Source organism: Oryctolagus cuniculus, chromosome 9, assembly GCF_051225735.1.
Source record: "Oryctolagus cuniculus isolate XC-2025 breed Fujian yellow rabbit chromosome 9, ASM5122573v1, whole genome shotgun sequence".
Taxonomy (NCBI): Eukaryota; Metazoa; Chordata; class Mammalia; order Lagomorpha; family Leporidae; genus Oryctolagus; species Oryctolagus cuniculus.
This window is the reverse complement of record NC_142875.1, coordinates 35,579,052-35,595,390: the sequence shown is the minus strand read 5'-3', so window position 1 is coordinate 35,595,390 and position 16,339 is coordinate 35,579,052. Positions and strand designations below refer to the sequence as shown.

The following is a 16,339-nucleotide window of genomic DNA, read 5'->3' as shown; positions in this document are numbered from 1 at the left end:
GCAAGTGAGACAGGCAGTACATCCCTGAAGCCAGGCAGAGGAACAGGAACCAGAGATACGCAGAGGAACAGGAACCAGAGATACACAGAGAAAGAGTGATTCAAGAACAAGCAAGGATACGAGCCGAAAATGCCCCCTCCAGCTTCTTTGTCAAAAAACCCCCAAGAACTTCTAATGGCACATTTCTCCCTAGATCGAGAGAGTAAAGTATAAAGGGAAAATAGAAATATGCCTTAAGAATTGCATATGCCACATCTTACTTCATCAATCCACTATTTGGGGGCACTAGTGTCCAATTTTTAATCTTATAACCAAGACTTCAGATTTTTAACTGTATGTAGCAGTTTTCCTAAGTTTTTTCCCATACACATTCATTAAGATGAATTTTTTCAAAGTGGAATATTGCAGGAGTAAATATCATTCTGACATGGACATGCAGCATCTAGGCACAAGAGGCAATCCTTGTTTTATCACAAATTTACTTTTCTGATGCCCATAAGGAATTTCGTGTGCATCATTAATGCCCTTGCTAGCCTCATTTAATTCTTCATCCACCAGCAAAAGCAGCAAAACGTTTCAGAGGAAGTTCAAGTGACTTCAACCGGGAGGTGTTGAAATTGTGGAAATTCCAGAGTCAGAGCAAAGTGAAAGGAAATGTTTCAGGGCAGTGGAGGGTATAAAGGCAGTCAGCCAGCAAATGAGTGACTCAGCCAGCTCACGCCTGAGCTAACCTTCCGCTCTAGGACAGCATGATGCTCAAGGTACTGTGACATTTGAATTGCTTTTCCAGCAAGCTTTTTCCTTTCTCAATTTCCTTAGTTTCCCTTCCCTTAAGAACTATTGCTCTTAAAAGTTTCTGCTTCAAAAATGGCATTTGAGCTTTTCTCGTAACCTCTGGGCTACCTAATTAACTCCATCTTATTTTTCAACAGTATTGTACAAGTAAGAGGTTGATTGTCATACATATTAGGAATAAAATCATGCAAGTTCATTGAATTTTAATCTAAATTTTGTCTTTAAGGAGGAGGGAGAGAATGCACACTCCTGTGTGCTGGTTTACTCTGCAAATGCTTGCAATAGCAGAAGTTGGGCTGAAACCGAGCTGGAAACCATAATCCAGGTTTCCCATGTAGGTGGAATCCAGTAACTTGAGCCAACACCACTGCCTCCCAAAATGCACATCAGCAGGAAGCTGGAGTCAGGAGCCAGAGCTCAGAATGAAATCCAGGTTCTCCCAGGGGACTGGCACTGTGGCACAGTGGGTAAAGCCCCAGCCTGCAGCACCAGAATCCTATATGGGTGCCGGGTTCTGGTCCCGGTTGCTCCTCTTCTGATCCAGCTCTCTGCTATGGCCTGGGAAAGCAGTAGAAGATGGCCCAAGCCCTTGGGTCCCTGCACCTACATGGGAGACCTGGAAGAAGCTCCCGGCTCCTGGCTTCGGATCAGCTCAGCTCTGGCCATTGTGGTCATTTGGGAAGAGAACCAGCGGAATCGAAGACCTCTCTCTCTACCACCCTCCCTCCCTCTACCTTCCTCTCTACCTCTCCGTAACTGTCTTTCAAATAAATAAAATTCTTTTTTTTTAAAGAATAAGAAACCCAGGTTCTCCGACGTGGGGTACAGTCAGCTCAACTACTAAACACCCATTCCCATTAACCTCCAAGTTTGATGTGTGCCCATTTGATATTGTCAGGGTGCATTTTTGATTATGCATTTACTGTCACAGTTCCCCATCAAAGATAAGATTTTAAGACAGAAACCATACCATTCTTGTTGGGCATTTTAGAGAGCTAAGGAAAGTGACAAATAATGAACTTGTGGAATTTGCTGGTTATATGACATTTGTTATGCTTTAATTCCTACATTAATCATTGTATTGAACTAAAAAGATCTGTAAGTGCCATGAGAAAGGTAAGCCGACTGGGAAAATATTGTAACCACAAAGTGGCATGTGGCTCCCAGACAGCAGAACAGCTGTTGTTTTTTTTCTCTCCCCTCTTATGTTCCTTTCCTTCAGGGGCTAGAAGACTATCTGTTCTTTGGCTCACGAGGTCATGTTCAGGACTTATCTGTTGGGGTCCCACCTTCATAAGTCACCAACAGCATGGTCTCATGTGGATGGATGCCACAGCCACCTCCCAGGTTCCATGTCAGCACCCACTTCCCACTACTCCCCAGGCATACACCTTTCCCCATCAGGCAGCCCAGGCCAGATGTAACCCGGAAGAGATGGAACAACTGTGGGAACTGGGAGGATGGGAAGAGACTGAAAAATAGGCTCTTTTACCTAATCCAAGGCTCCTTTCAATAGTTGAAAGAAGTTTTACCCAGCGGATTGTCAAGCCTGCTATTTTTCCTTCCCTGTCTTCCTCCATCTGCCCTCAAAGATGTTTACCCAAGTGTCCAGCAGCATGAAATTCAACATTATCGTTATCCTCTCCCCAAATCAGAAATGTTTTTGCCAGCATCCCTTCTGTCTCCCGGCCATCTTCTTTCCATATTTCTTTTCCAAAGCTTCAGAGACACAAAAAGTAGCCTATCCTTTGAAGAAGGGCGGGCATCTGCGGACTTTTTCTGGAGACTCTAGGAATAGGACTATCCTGAGGCTTCGTTGAAGAATGTTCAAATGGGCCCCGGTTCCATCTCTAACTGTACCCTGGCCCTGAGCTCAGAATTGGAGAGCCTCAGCCAGCCTGGGCCCCAATCCAATAACCCCTCACCCTAAAGCTACCAGTTTAAAGGGAGGTACCTGATGCTCAGTAAGACAACGGAAGTTGCACAATGATTTTTAATGTAACAGGGAGGGGAAGCAGCTGAAATTGACTAAGAGGTACTAAGGTCCAGGCATAGAGTGAAACATGACTTGAGTGGATGTTTTCAACCACACACAATAGATATCTCTTGTGGAGATGTACAGAAACAAAATAGTTGTCTATGCATTGAATAATTTGATTTTAAGGCTGGAGCTTTAATGAGGCATAGCAGGTTAACCCACCACCTGCAGGGCCAGCATCCTATATGGCTGGTGGTTTGAGTCCTGGCTGCTTCACTTTCAATCCAGCTCCCTGCTAATGCACCTGGGAAAGCAGTGGAGGATGCTGACCTGGCATGCTGACCTGGCCCGCAATACTGGAGTGGAACACCGGGGACACCGTAGAGAGAGACCGTGAAGTGTCCTCCGAGGATGGTCTGGGAACTCCATAGTGCAGCCTGATTTATGACCGGGACTCGTGTAGATTCATTGACTGTTGCAAATCAACAAAGTCTTTCAGCAATTCTGGACCTTCACAGCCTGTTGCTTTAAAACATGCTTACCTCGATTTCTATTAACTTCATCTAAGGCACACATTAGGCATGAATTAAATTCTCATTTTTCTTCATGCATTTACTTCCTTTTGTATTTATCATTGTTTGTAGCTTGCTTTCTATATCATTTATTTTGTTAACTTGTGGTTAGCTAATCTACTTAAACATCCGTTTTTTGAATTGTTTTTCATCAAGACTGTATAATAGACCCCAATTTTTTTTTTGTATATTTTGTCATTCTATCTCATAATGAGTGTACCTTTCGTTACTTTAAACATTGTGTATTTTGTTTATCTTTGTGGAAAAAGTTCATAATTTATCACTTTGTGGGCTCTGTGTTTCATACTGCCTATTTATTTGTACAGCTTATGTAGTTTTACTGTGGGATGTACATTTTTCCTGAACTTTGTCATTTGTGTTACTTAGTGGCCTAGAAAAACTGACAGGAATTTTGTTTACTTCTGCAGATAGCTTGGGGATACTACCATATAACTCTTAAAAAATTTAAACGAGCATATATTTTAATACATAGTTGAATGCAGAGATCTTTGCAAACAGTTCTGATTGAACGTCTAACTTTCTCAAGCAGTGCAATGGCTTCCCATCCATGTCATCAACTTTAGAGTGACATAGTGTTCATCATTCAGCCCTAGTCTGAAAATTCACCTTCCTCCCACCTCAGTCTCCTACATGCAGCTCTATAGCTGAAATGTGCCAAACTCAGACTACCTTTAGTTACCTCTATAAACTACCTCTATAAACTCCATCTGTGAGTGTTAACTGGATAATGCATTTGAAATGTTCCACATAGTCTGGGTATGTATCTTAAAAAATGGCAGTTACTCCCTCTCCAATGCCAGCTATCCTCTTACTGGGCAAGTTGTCCCTTGCACCTGCTTCTCTTGACTTTCTATAATTACCTTCACTATTTTCCATCACTGTCCTTAACTAACCTGAGCACAGAAACCAGCTACTGTGCATTTCCTCATTCTATGCCTCATACAGAGTAGATGTTTAACACACATTATTTCTTAGAACCTGAATTAAACTTCATCTACTGGGTTTCCACTAATGGAACCAAACTCCTTACTCAAAATTAAGAAGTGGAGTGCAGCACTACTGACCACCTTCCCTTTAAAGTCTGTCACAGAAAGCTTTGCCAACATGATCCATGGCTTGAAAGTGGGACACTTGACAGATCCTGTTATTCGAAGGAGCAAGAGGATGATTCTGGATACTCTGGGCGTGGGGTTCCTGGGAACCAATACAGAAGTGTTTCACATTGCCAGCCAATACAGTAAAGTAAGTTCAAAGTCTGCTTCAAAGATAAAAGTCAAGTGTGCACACAGGCATATTTTGGGATAAATCCGGGGGAGGGGGCACACATGTTTCATTTACTCTATCCTTTGTTTTATAATATAGCATGTTCTATATGGTTTATGATTTTCTATGCTTTATCATATTAGTTTTTTTTTAACTTTTATTTAATGAATATAAATTTCCAAAGTACGACTTATGGATTACAATGGCTTCCCCCCCATACCGTCACTCCCACCCACAACCCTCCCCTTTACAACTCCCTTTCCCCTTCCATTCACATCAAGATTCATTTTCGATTATCTTAATATACAGAAGATCAGCTTAGTATACATTAAGTAAGGATTTCAACAGTTTGCTCCCACACAGAAACATAAAGTGAAAAATAATAGATGATTTTTTTAAATGATGATGAAATCAGAGCAGACCTATTGTCATGTTTAATCCCAGTGAGAGTCAAGTTGGGAGTTGATAATTTTTTTTTTTTTTTTACAGAAGATCAGTTTAGTATGCATTAAGTAAAGATTTCAACAGTTTGCACCCCCATAGAAACACAAAGTGAAATATATTGTTTGAGTACTCATTATAGCATTAAATCTCAATGCACAGCACATTAAGGACAGAGATCCTACATGAGGAGTAAGTGCACAGTGACTCCTGTTGTTGACTTTACCAATTGACACTCCTGTCTATGGCATCAGTAATCTCCCTATGTTCCAGTCATGAGTTTCCAAGGCTATGGAAGCCCTCTGAGTTCTCCGACTCTTATCTTGTTTAGACAAGGTCATAGTCAAAGTGGAGGTTCTCTCCTCCCTTCAGAGAAAGGTACCTCCTTCTTTGAAGACCTGTTCTTTCCACTGGGATCTCACTCACAGAGATCTTTTGCCAGAGTGTCTTGGCTTTCCATGCTTGAAATACTCTCATGGGCTTTTCAGCCAGATTGGAATGCCTTTAGGGCTGATTCTGAGGCCAGAGTGCTATTTAGGACATCTGCCATTCTATGAGTCTGCTGAGTATCTCACTTCCCATGTTGGATCACTCTCCCCTTTATTTATTCTATCGGTTAGTGTTAGCAGGTACTAGTTTGTTTATGTGCTCCCTTTGACTCTTAGTCCTTTCATTATGATCAATTGTGAACTGAAATTGATCACTTGGACTAGTGAGATGGCATTGGTACATGCCACCTTGATGGGATTGAATTGGAATCCCCTGGTATGTTTCTAACTCTACCATTTGGGGCAAGTCAGCTTGAGCATGTCCCAAATTATACATCTCTTCCCTCTCTTATTCCCACTCTTATGTTTAACAGGGATCACATTTCAGTTAATTTTCAACACTTAAGAATAACTGTGTATTAATTACAGAATTAAACCAGTCATTAAGTAGAACAGGCAAAAAAAACTACTAAGAGGGATAATGTATTAAGTTGTTCATTAACAGTCAGGGCAATGCTGATCAAGTCACCGTTTCCCATAGTGTCCATTTCACTTCAACAGGTTTCCTTTTTGGTGTTATTATATTAGTTTTAATATTCATCCATATCCTTTACTAAGTCACTGCCTTAAAACCACATACTAGTAATATCTCAGTTTATTCCTATAGCTGAAAGCACACTTTATCCTGCCTTAGAAGCAATAGTATCTACCATTGACCATATGTTTATGCAAAGTCTTTAAGATTCTCTGAAAGAAAAGCTGCTCAGGTACCCAGAGCAGAAGATATGGATGTGGGAGACACACCGTCCACTCTCCATAGGATACACACTTCACCTTCCTCAGTGCTCGTCTCTAAGAAGTAAAACATTTTGAGACTCTGGATCCAATCTGTGATAGAGCCACAGCATCTCTTCTCCTTCCCATGGACAAAGTTGCATACTCTTGTACAAGGAGAGTGACCCAATGACTAAAGCTTCCAACTAGCACAAAGGGTTCAAGTGATAACCATTAACATGACACCTCCAAAGATAACAGAGCCTGAAACGGTGACTTGGAATACTGTGCTCACTCCCTGTCCCACTGGTCTTCTCTTCCAGATCTACACTTCCAGTGTATCCAGCACTGTTTGGGGTCAGCCAGACATCAAGCTCCCACCTACATATGCTGCTTTTGTTAATGGAGTGGCTGTAAGGAGTTTTACATTTTCCCAACTACTAGACCATCATCCTAATTTTGGTGCCAGGAAATGTCTTAGGAATTGCCCCCAACTTCAATATGGCATAGATGACACAGATATGAGATAACTGAAGTTCAGAGAAGAAATTGCCTGATCTCTATTGTATACACTAATTTCAGCTTTCATTTTTTTTGACAGAGTTAGACAGTGAGAGAGAGAAAGAAAGGTCTTCCTTCCGTTGGTTCACTCCCCAAATGGCCGCTACGGCCAGCGCTGCACCTATCCAAAGCCAGGAGCCAGGAGCCTCTCCTTGGTCTCCCACACAGGTGCAGGCGCCCAAGCATTTGGGCCATTCTCCACTGCCTTCCTGGGCCACAGCAGAGAGCTGGACTGGAAGAGGAGCAACTGGGACTAGAACCTGGCGCCCATAAGGGATGCTGGCACTGCAGGTAGAGGATTAACCAAGTGAGCCACAGCGCCGGCCCACGGTTTTTCTTAAAAGACGTTTTATTTATGTTAAAGGTAGAGAAACAGGGAAAGGGAGAGACAGATCTTTTATCTGTTGGTTCACTCTCCAAATGGCCTCAACAGCTGGGACTGGGATATAGGAGCCAGGAACTCATGGGTGTCAGGGGCACAAGCACTTAGGCCATCTTCTGCTGCTTTCCCTGGCACATGCATGGAGCTGGAGTGGAAGCAGAGCCCCCAGGACATGAACCAAAATTCCAACATGGGATGGTGGTGTCACAAGCAGCAGCTTAACTTCTGCACCGCAATATCAGACCCAGTTGTCATGCTTTTACAATAATCTGCTATTTTTTAAATAAATCATGAAGTGGAAGAAATGCAAGAATTTAGATAAAACCCCCAAGGGTATTCAAAATTTAAACCTTTGAATGTATATAGCAAAAAAAAATATGTAACTCAATACCCAAACATAATTCCTTTTCAGTTCTTTGTTGTGGGTGCTGTTTTCCATTCAGTAATATGCTCTTCATTATTCAATAAAGAATAAAATCCTTATGTATCTATTTTCTGAACAAAAAAAAATCAACCAGCAATTTTCATATAGAAGATTATTTTGTGTTCTTGCTGTATGTCAGAGGCAGTCTAAGATATGTAGTTCGGACATGAACATACTGGGACTTCTGATAGATTTTCAGGGTTTATGGGGATAGTACTTCAGAATGTTCAAAGTCAAACCCAGGGGTGCATTCAGGAGGAAACATCCAGCAAACAGTGGGAAATCCACCAGCCATATCAAATAGACATAAAATATTTTTAAATGAACTTCTGGTTATTACCAACTATTTCAAAATAGATGAATGGCTGGGATAAAGAGGAGTAAAACCTTACAGCATGAAATGGTTTTTAAAACTGGGCTCCAGGGTTCCCGTGTTCTTATAACTTCTCTCAAAGTTTGTTATTACTTTGTAATAAACAGGTACACAAATATGACAGGATACAGAATAAATGAAAAACTTTCAGTGAGACTTGTTTAGAGGATGAGGTAGGGAGAAGGAGAGTCCACTGATTCTGCAGAGTTCTTCAACTTTATTTTCATTTAATTTGAAATGCAGAGAGAGAGAATGAGAATGAGAGAATGTGTGTTTATATGTGTGTGACAGACAGATCATTCATCTACTGCTTCACCACCCCAAATGCCCATGACAGCCAGGGCTGGGTTAGACCTAAGAAATGACCTACAAACTCAGCCCAGATCTCCCATGTGGGTGGCAGAGACTCAAGCTCTTGCGCCATCACCTGCTGCCTCCCAGTGTGTGCATCAGCAGGAAGGTCGAAGTGGGAGCCAGAGCAGGGACTTGAATACAGGCACTCTGATACAGGACACAGGGGTTCCAAACATTGTCTCAACTGCTGACCCAATGGCCCACCCCAGTTTTGTTTTTAAGGAGAGAATACAGATCTTCAGTGGGCTGTGGCAGATAAAGAACCAAGCTCCTCAGAGCTCACAAGTTGCTCTCCAAGGTCCTGCCCTCCTCTGGGGAGAGGGACAGCGTTTTCAGTGCAATTTATAATCACAGCCAGTTCTGTTTTATTTTATGAGAATTAGATCAAGAAATCTCACATCAAAGCTGTTGCTGAACTAAATCCTTGCTGATCCAAAAAGCCATTTAATTCAAATAAATACTTTTTTTGTCGTTTATATCTGTTTACCTAGATCCACTCAATGGACTTTGACGATACATGGCACCCTGCCACACACCCTTCTGGGGCTGTCCTTCCTGTCATCACAGCTTTATCAGAAGCCCTGCCTCAGAGTCCAAAGTTTTCTGGCCTTGATTTGCTGCTGGCTTTCAACATTGGAATTGAAGTCCAAGGCCAGTTAATGCATTTCTCCAAGGAAGCTAATAACATACCAAAGAGGTATGGAGAGAATTTGCCACATCAAGAGATGGCCACATTCCCTTACTCAGTCAGTCATGACCTCTGTAGAGCTTCAACTTGGAAAACAGCTCAGTTGAGGATGTGAACATTAGTGCTGACAGAAAAGCCGATTCCACTCAGATGCCAGACCTCCTGCCTATATATCAAAGTATGACTTGGAGAATGCCTTTCAAATTTTTCCTTTCAGTCTAGAGAGCCAATCAGGCAGCTGGGACCATGAAGTAAATTGGGGCTGGTCATCCCAAGTGACTTATGTCCTCTGGTACCCAGGGGTACTCTGAGTATTCCTATTCTCATCCTTGAGGCAGAATCTACTCTGCTATTCACATGGTTTCTTCAGGATGATGGGAACACTGAGAATATCCTAACCCAGACAAATCATCCTGCAGACCTAATGTTGGCTGCATGAGAGGAGGCAGCCTCAGGCTTATTTTGTCACTTGTTTTGGCCTCCTAGAAGAGGCCTGCACTGAAATACTGGTTTCTGAACTTTCACAGTTCCTACGAGACCCTCACACTCACTTGCTGAGCTTTCAGCAATTAACAACCTTAGCTTTTCTGGCAATTATTCACAATGACATTTTAAAAGAATTGATTATGTGTTAGCACTACTGTAAAACATGTTAATTCCTTTAAGACTCAAAACTCTACAAGATAAAACATTATTATTATCAGTTTATGAAAGGCAAGTACATAAGTTGATTAACTTTCCCAAGACCACACAACTTTCTACCAGCCGAGATCTGAGCCCAGGCAGGAAGACTCCATGATCAATGTTCTCAACCACTACGCCGTACTGTTTGCTGGTGGATAAGATTTGTCCGTCTCTAACTCCGCTTCTTTATTTTCAGATTCCATCCCCCTTCGGTGGTAGGAGCTTTGGGTAGTGCTGCTGCTGCATCCAAGCTTCTAGGGCTCAGCCTGACCAAGTGCCAAGAGGCTCTGGCTATTGCCGTTTCTCATGCCGGGGCACCCATGGCAAATGCTGCCACCCAGACCAAGCCCCTTCATGTTGGCAATGCTGCCAGGTTTGGGGTAGAAGCTGCTTTTCTGGCAATGCTGGGTCTCCAAGCAAACAAGCAGATCCTGGACCTGAAGGTTGGATTTGGGGTCTTCTATGACAATTATTCCCCCAAAGTCCTTCCAAACCTGGCTACCTACACTTGGCTGCTGGACCAGCAGGATGTTGCTGTCAAGCGATTTCCTGCCCATCTGGCTACCCACTGGGTAGCTGAGGCAGCCGAATCTGTGCGAAAGCGCCTTGTAACAGACAGAGGCCAGCTTCCCATTGACCACATCCAGAGAATAGTGCTCAGGATTCCAGATGTCCCATATGTCAACAGGCCCTTCCCAGACTCAGAGCACGAAGCTCGTCATTCCTTCCAGTATGTGGCCTGTGCCATGCTGCTTGATGGTGATGTCACGGTCCCATCATTCCACCATTCCCAGATCAACAGGCCACAGGTGAGAGAGCTGCTCAAGAAGGTAGAGCTGGAACACCCCTTGGACAACCTGCCAAGCTTCAACACGCTGTACTGTGAGGTGAGCGTCACCCTCAAGGGTGGAGTCACCTTCACCGAGCGCTGCGATACCTTCTATGGTCACTGGAGGAAGCCACTGAGCCAGGAGGATCTACAGAAAAAGTTCAGAGCCAACACTTCCAGGACATTGCCCAATGACACAGCAGAAAGTATTGTGAAGGTAGTAGAGAAGCTGGAAGACCTAGAGGACTGCTCTGTGTTGACCTCACTTCTGAAAGGATCTTCTCCTCAGAGGCCTCTTCAGAACTATTCAGCCTATGATCATTCCATCCGCAGTCTCTGAGGCGTATCAACCTCTAAGTGATTTGGCATTTGGAGGGGAGTCAGTGACTTGCCATATAGAAAGGATGTGCTGCTTGGTCTGCCCAGGAATATCTGTTACAAAATACAAAGACTCCAGAAAGAATTACCTGAAAGGAATCGTGTCCATTAAATTCTGCAGGATAGTTCAAATTGGCCAAAATCAAGAAAATAAATATCCAAGAAACACAAAAAGGTCGATTTGAGAAGTATTCTTAAGGGTGAAATGAGTCACCTGTGACTTGCTTGTAAAATTAATCTTTTCAGAGGAATTCTTTATGAACTTCATGAACCTCAAGGCTAGAGAAGGTACACTTTGTATTTGCTGTCAATGAAGAAGAGTTCAGGTCTATCATGATCAACAGATTGCTGAGACTGTGGTTCTTATCAACCACTCCATAGTGTATGGACATGCTTGCCTCTGCAGACTGTATGCTCTAGTTAAAAAAAAGATTATCTGAACTTTGTTCATGTTTATTAGCTTTATTCCTGTCTAGTTTACATATCATTAAATCATCCATTTCAAGTACTTATTTGTCTGTTTTGCTAAGTTTCATGAAATTGTACAAACATCACCATAATCCAATCTGGGGATACTTCCAATGCAAAAAAAAAAAAAAAACCCTGTATCCACTTGCCATCAATCTCTTTCCTGCCTCCAGTCCTTAGCAAATGATGATCTCTGTTTCTATAGTTTTGTCTTTTTTGGAATTTCATAAATGAGATTATATAGTATATACCTGGCTTCTTTTACTTAGCATACTGGCTTTGCAATTCTTCCAGTATCTTTCAGGACTTTAATCTTTCATTGCTGAGTAGCATTCCATTGGATTGATTATATTTTGTTTACTCATAAACTAGTTAATAGACAGTTGGGTTGTTCCCAGGTTGTGGCATTATAAATAGTGCTTCTACGAGCATTCACTTTCAAGTCTTTGTGTGGATATATATGTCCATTTCCCTTGGGTAGATACCTAATTGTGACAATGTTGGGTCATTTGGTCAATGTATGTTTAACTTTGTAAAAACCTGTTATCCAAAGTAGCTCTATCATGTTATATTTTCACCAGCAATTGATGAGTGTTCTGGTTCCTCCTTACCCTCACCAAAACTTGGAAGTGTTGATTTATTTAAGCCATTATAGTAAATGTATAATTATCTCATAGTTTTAATGTTTTCCTCTAAATGACCAATTCTTGCCGATTTCATTTTTGCCAGTTCTTTCAATCTGGTTATCTTCTTACTGTTGAGTTCTAAGAGTTCTTTATATATTCTGGGTCTAAGACTTTTTTTTTTTGAGAGGTAGAGTTAGAGACACAGAGAGAAAGGTCTTCCCTCCATTGGTTCACCCCTCAAACGGCCTCTACAGCCGGCGCTGCGCCGATCCGAAGCCAGGAGCCAGGTGCTTCTTCCTGGTCTCCCACGTGGGTGCAGGCACCTAAGCACTTGGGCCACACTCCACTGCCCTCCCGGGCCACAGCAGAGAACTGGACTGGAAGAGGAGCAACTGGGACCAGAACCCGGCACCCATATGGGATGCTGGTGAAGCAGGCAGACTATTAACCAAGTGAGCCGCGGCACCGGCCCTGGGTCTAAGACCTTTATCAGAAATATTTTGGGCCGGCGCCACAGCTCACTAGGCTAATCCTCCACCTAGCAGCACTGGCACACCGGGTTCTAGTCCCGGTCGGGGTGCCGGATTCTGTCCCGGTTGCCCCTCTTCCAGGCCAGCTCTCTGCTGTGGCCTGGGAGTGCAGTGGAAGATGGCCCAGCTCCTTGGGCCCTGCACCCCCATGGGAGACCAGGAGAAGCACCTGGCTCCTGGCTTTGGATCAGCACAGTGCACCAGCCTCAGCAGCCATTGGAGGGTGAACCAACGGCAAAAGGAAGACCTTTCTCTGTCTCTCTCTCACTGTCCACTCTGCCTGTCAAAAAAAAAAACATTTTGAAAATATTTTCTCCTACTTTGTGGTTCATCTTTTCATTTTTAAAAAGTATGCATCTTGGAAAAGAGTTCTAAATTGATCAAGTCCATGCTACCATTTTTAATTGTATTCATCTTTCTTAGTAGTCATCAAAAGTTTTAAAAATCAGTTATAGATTTTACACAAGACACAAAGATACAGAAATGTACAAAACAGTAAGGGAAATATGGATAACAAAATCTGGGATAAACATTAATATTAGACATTAGAAACCAAATGTATTAGAAATAAATTGATCACTACAGATTAAGTTCAAATTGCTAAATAACTAAATTAGTTTTAGACCTGTATGTACCTTAATCATATTGACCTGCCAACAGATAATCTACTACACTGAGATATTTAACATGTTTCAGAAATTGGGAGGAGGCAAGATGGCGGAATAGGAAGGGAGCACACTGATAGTCCGGGGAGAGATAGTTTAATAAAAGTGGAGATACTGCAGGTTCAAGGAAGAGTAGGGGAGGAAACAGCAGAAGAAACTCTTCCGGAATGCGTGATTCACAGCGGACCTGCGTGGAGAGCGTGGGAGCTTACAGTTCGGGACACCAGCGGCAGACTCAACACACCAGCGCTGGAACGCGAGGTGAGCCGAACCTCAATAGCCCGAGACACCGGCAGGCAAGCAGAGAGAGGAGACTAGAGGGAACGACCCCCCGGGGGGGGGGGGGTTCACCAGGCTAACTGGAAGAGAGAGAGAAAAAAAAAGGTGACTGGTACGGACACGGGTTTCTCTCTCTCCGCTCACCTCTCAAGGGCGAGCAAGACAAAGAGCAGGCGCCATCTTGGACATACGTCATAAGCAGAGCGACCTCAGGTCTGCACCAGCCCTGAGCCTAGCAGAAAAACCTAACTCTGGGCGGGGTGAATTAACAGGAGATTAGGAGCTAGTAAATTTGTGGTGCTACTGAACTGAGACTGTGAAAAAAGAGACGGTGGGGGAGAGAACTCATGGAATTCACATGAGCACTCTCCAGAGATGCTACAATTCCGTAACTTTGGCAACCCAGTGGGAGACTGAAAGAGACTTTGAGCCCACTCTGAGGGCAGAACAGATTCCCTGTGTGGTCCTTGGGAAAGAGCTTCCAATCTCTGGCTCCTGTGGGTATATTATTTGCCTGCTAACTACCTCCAACTTCGTTCAGCTGTGCGGAATTACTTCCCTTTTGAATCAAAAAAAGAAAGAGAGAGAGAGAGATCTATCATGCCTAACCTGGGAGTGTCACCTTTGGCACACCAAACAGAGCTCTCAGGCCACACCCATCTCAAGCCCTAAGGCTCCATCAAAAACAGATAGTCCACTTAATCTAGAGTCATAGTATAACAAGAAAAAGCACCACAGTGAAGAAACCAAATATCTCCAATATGCCAAATAACAAACGCAAAAACCGAGGTAATAAAAACAAGGAAGTCACCATGACGCCCTCAAATGAAAAAGACACCCCAATTCAAGATTATGAAGATGATGACATAGAAGAAATGCAAGAAGCAGATCTCAAAAAATTGATAAGAACATTAAGAAGTTCTCAAAAACAAATTCTTGAACTACAGAAATCCTTAATGGACAAGATAGAAAATCTCTCTCGTGAAAATGAAATATTAAGGAGGAATCAAAATGAAATGAAACAACTAGTATAACAGGAAACTGTGATAGTGACTGAAGTGAAGAATTCAATAGATCAAATGAAAAACACAATAGAGAGCCTTACAAACAGAATGGGTGAAGCAGAAGAGAGAATATCGGACTTAGAAGACAGAGAACAGGAAAGGATACAGTCAGACCAAAAAAAGAAGAGGAAATTAGAAATTTAAAAAATATTGTCGGGAATCTTCAGGATACTATTAAAAAAAACAACATTCGGGTTCTAGGAGTTCCTGAAGGCATGGAGAGGGAGAAAGAATTAGACGGCCTTTTTAGTGAGATATTAGCAGAAAATTTCCCAGGTTTGGAGAAGGACAGAGAAATCCTAGTACAGGAAGCTCACAGAACCCCTAATAAACACGACCAAAAGAGATCCTCACCACAACACGTTGTAATTAAACTCGCCACAGTGAAACATAAAGATCCTAAAATGTGCAAGAGAGAAACGTCAGATTACTCTCAGAGGATCTCCAATCAGACTCACAGCTGACTTCTCATCAGAAACTCTACAAGCTAGGAGGGAATGGCGAGATATAGCCCAGGTACTAAGAGAGAACAACTGCCAGCCCAGAATATTATATCCTGCAAAGCTATCATTTGTGAATGAAGGTGAAATAAAGACTTTTCATAGCAAACAGAAATTGAAAGAATTTGTTGCCACTCGTCCAGCCCTGCAAAAGATGCTTAAAGATGTGTTACACACAGAAACACAGAAACACGGTCATCAATATGAAAGAAGGTAAAGGAAGGAAACCTCACAGCAAAAGATCACAGGGAATTCAAAGCATATATTAGAACTTATCTTTGGCAAATGGCAGGGCAAAGTTACCACTTTTCATTAGTCACATTGAACGTGAATGGCCTGAACTGTCCAGTTAAAAGACACCGATTGGCTGATTGGGTTAAGGAACAAAACCCATCTATTTGCTGCTTACAAGAAACACATCTTTCCAACAAAGATCCATACAGACTGAAAGTGAAAGGCTGGAAAAAGATATACCATGCCAACAGAAATGAAAAAAGAGCAGGCGTAGCAATCTTAATATCGGACAACATAAACTTTACCACAAAAACTGTTGAGAGAGACAAAGAGGGACACGATATCATGATTAAGGGATCAATACAACAAGAAGATATAACAATTATCAATGTATATGCACCTAACTACAGGGCACCAGTTTATCTAAAAGATTTGTTAACGGACTTAAAGGGAGACTTAGACCCCAATACAATAGTACTGGGGGACTTCAATACTCCACTCTCAGAAATAGACAGATCAATAGGACAGAAGATCAACAAGGATACAGTAGATTTAAATGACACTATAGCCCAAATGGATCTAACAGATATATACAGAACTTTCAATCCTACAGCTAAAGATTTTACATTCTTCTCAGCAGTACATGGAACCTTCTCTAGGATTGACCACATACTAGGCCATAAAGCAAGTCTCAGCAAATTCAAAAGAATTAGAATCATACCATGCAGCTTCTCAGACCATAAAGGAATGAAGTTGGAAATTAGCAACTCAGGAATCCCTAGAGCATACGCAAACACATGGAGATTGAACAACATGCTCCTGAATGAACAATGGGTCATAGAAGAAATCAAAAGAGAAATCAAAAACTTTCTGGAAGTAAATGAGGATAACAGCACAACATACCAAAACTTATGGGACGCAGCAAAAGCAGTGTTAAGAGGAAAGTTTATATCAATAGGTGCCTACAT

General features: G+C 42.3%; 1 protein-coding gene across 2 annotated transcripts; it reads left to right on the top strand.

Moving 5' to 3' along the window:
- The first annotated feature begins 708 nt into the window (after window positions 1-708).
- On the top strand, window positions 709-11,513 carry ACOD1 (aconitate decarboxylase 1). 2 transcript variants are annotated; one of them, XM_002712932.6, is made up of 5 exons: window positions 709-761; window positions 4,447-4,608; window positions 6,656-6,745; window positions 8,918-9,123; window positions 9,995-11,513. In XM_002712932.6, exons 1-5 carry the CDS (start codon window positions 750-752, stop codon window positions 10,965-10,967), a joined length of 1,443 nt encoding a protein of 480 aa, XP_002712978.3. In that variant the 5' UTR covers window positions 709-749; the 3' UTR covers window positions 10,968-11,513. The 2 variants fall into 2 exon arrangements, with proteins under 2 accessions (XP_002712978.3, XP_089159686.1); XM_089303560.1 differs by lacking the exon at window positions 8,918-9,123.
- Window positions 11,514-16,339: the final 4,826 nt, after the last annotated feature.

What these genes read in the sequence shown, in the direction of transcription:
- ACOD1 (XM_002712932.6), top strand. An exon ending in CTTTTGTTAATGGAGTGGCT is followed by an intron (nt 6,746 to 8,917) that starts GTAAGGAGTTTT and finishes CTGTTTACCTAG; the next exon opens with ATCCACTCAATGGACTTTGA. An exon ending in GCTAATAACATACCAAAGAG is followed by an intron (nt 9,124 to 9,994) that starts GTATGGAGAGAA and finishes CTTTATTTTCAG; the next exon opens with ATTCCATCCCCCTTCGGTGG.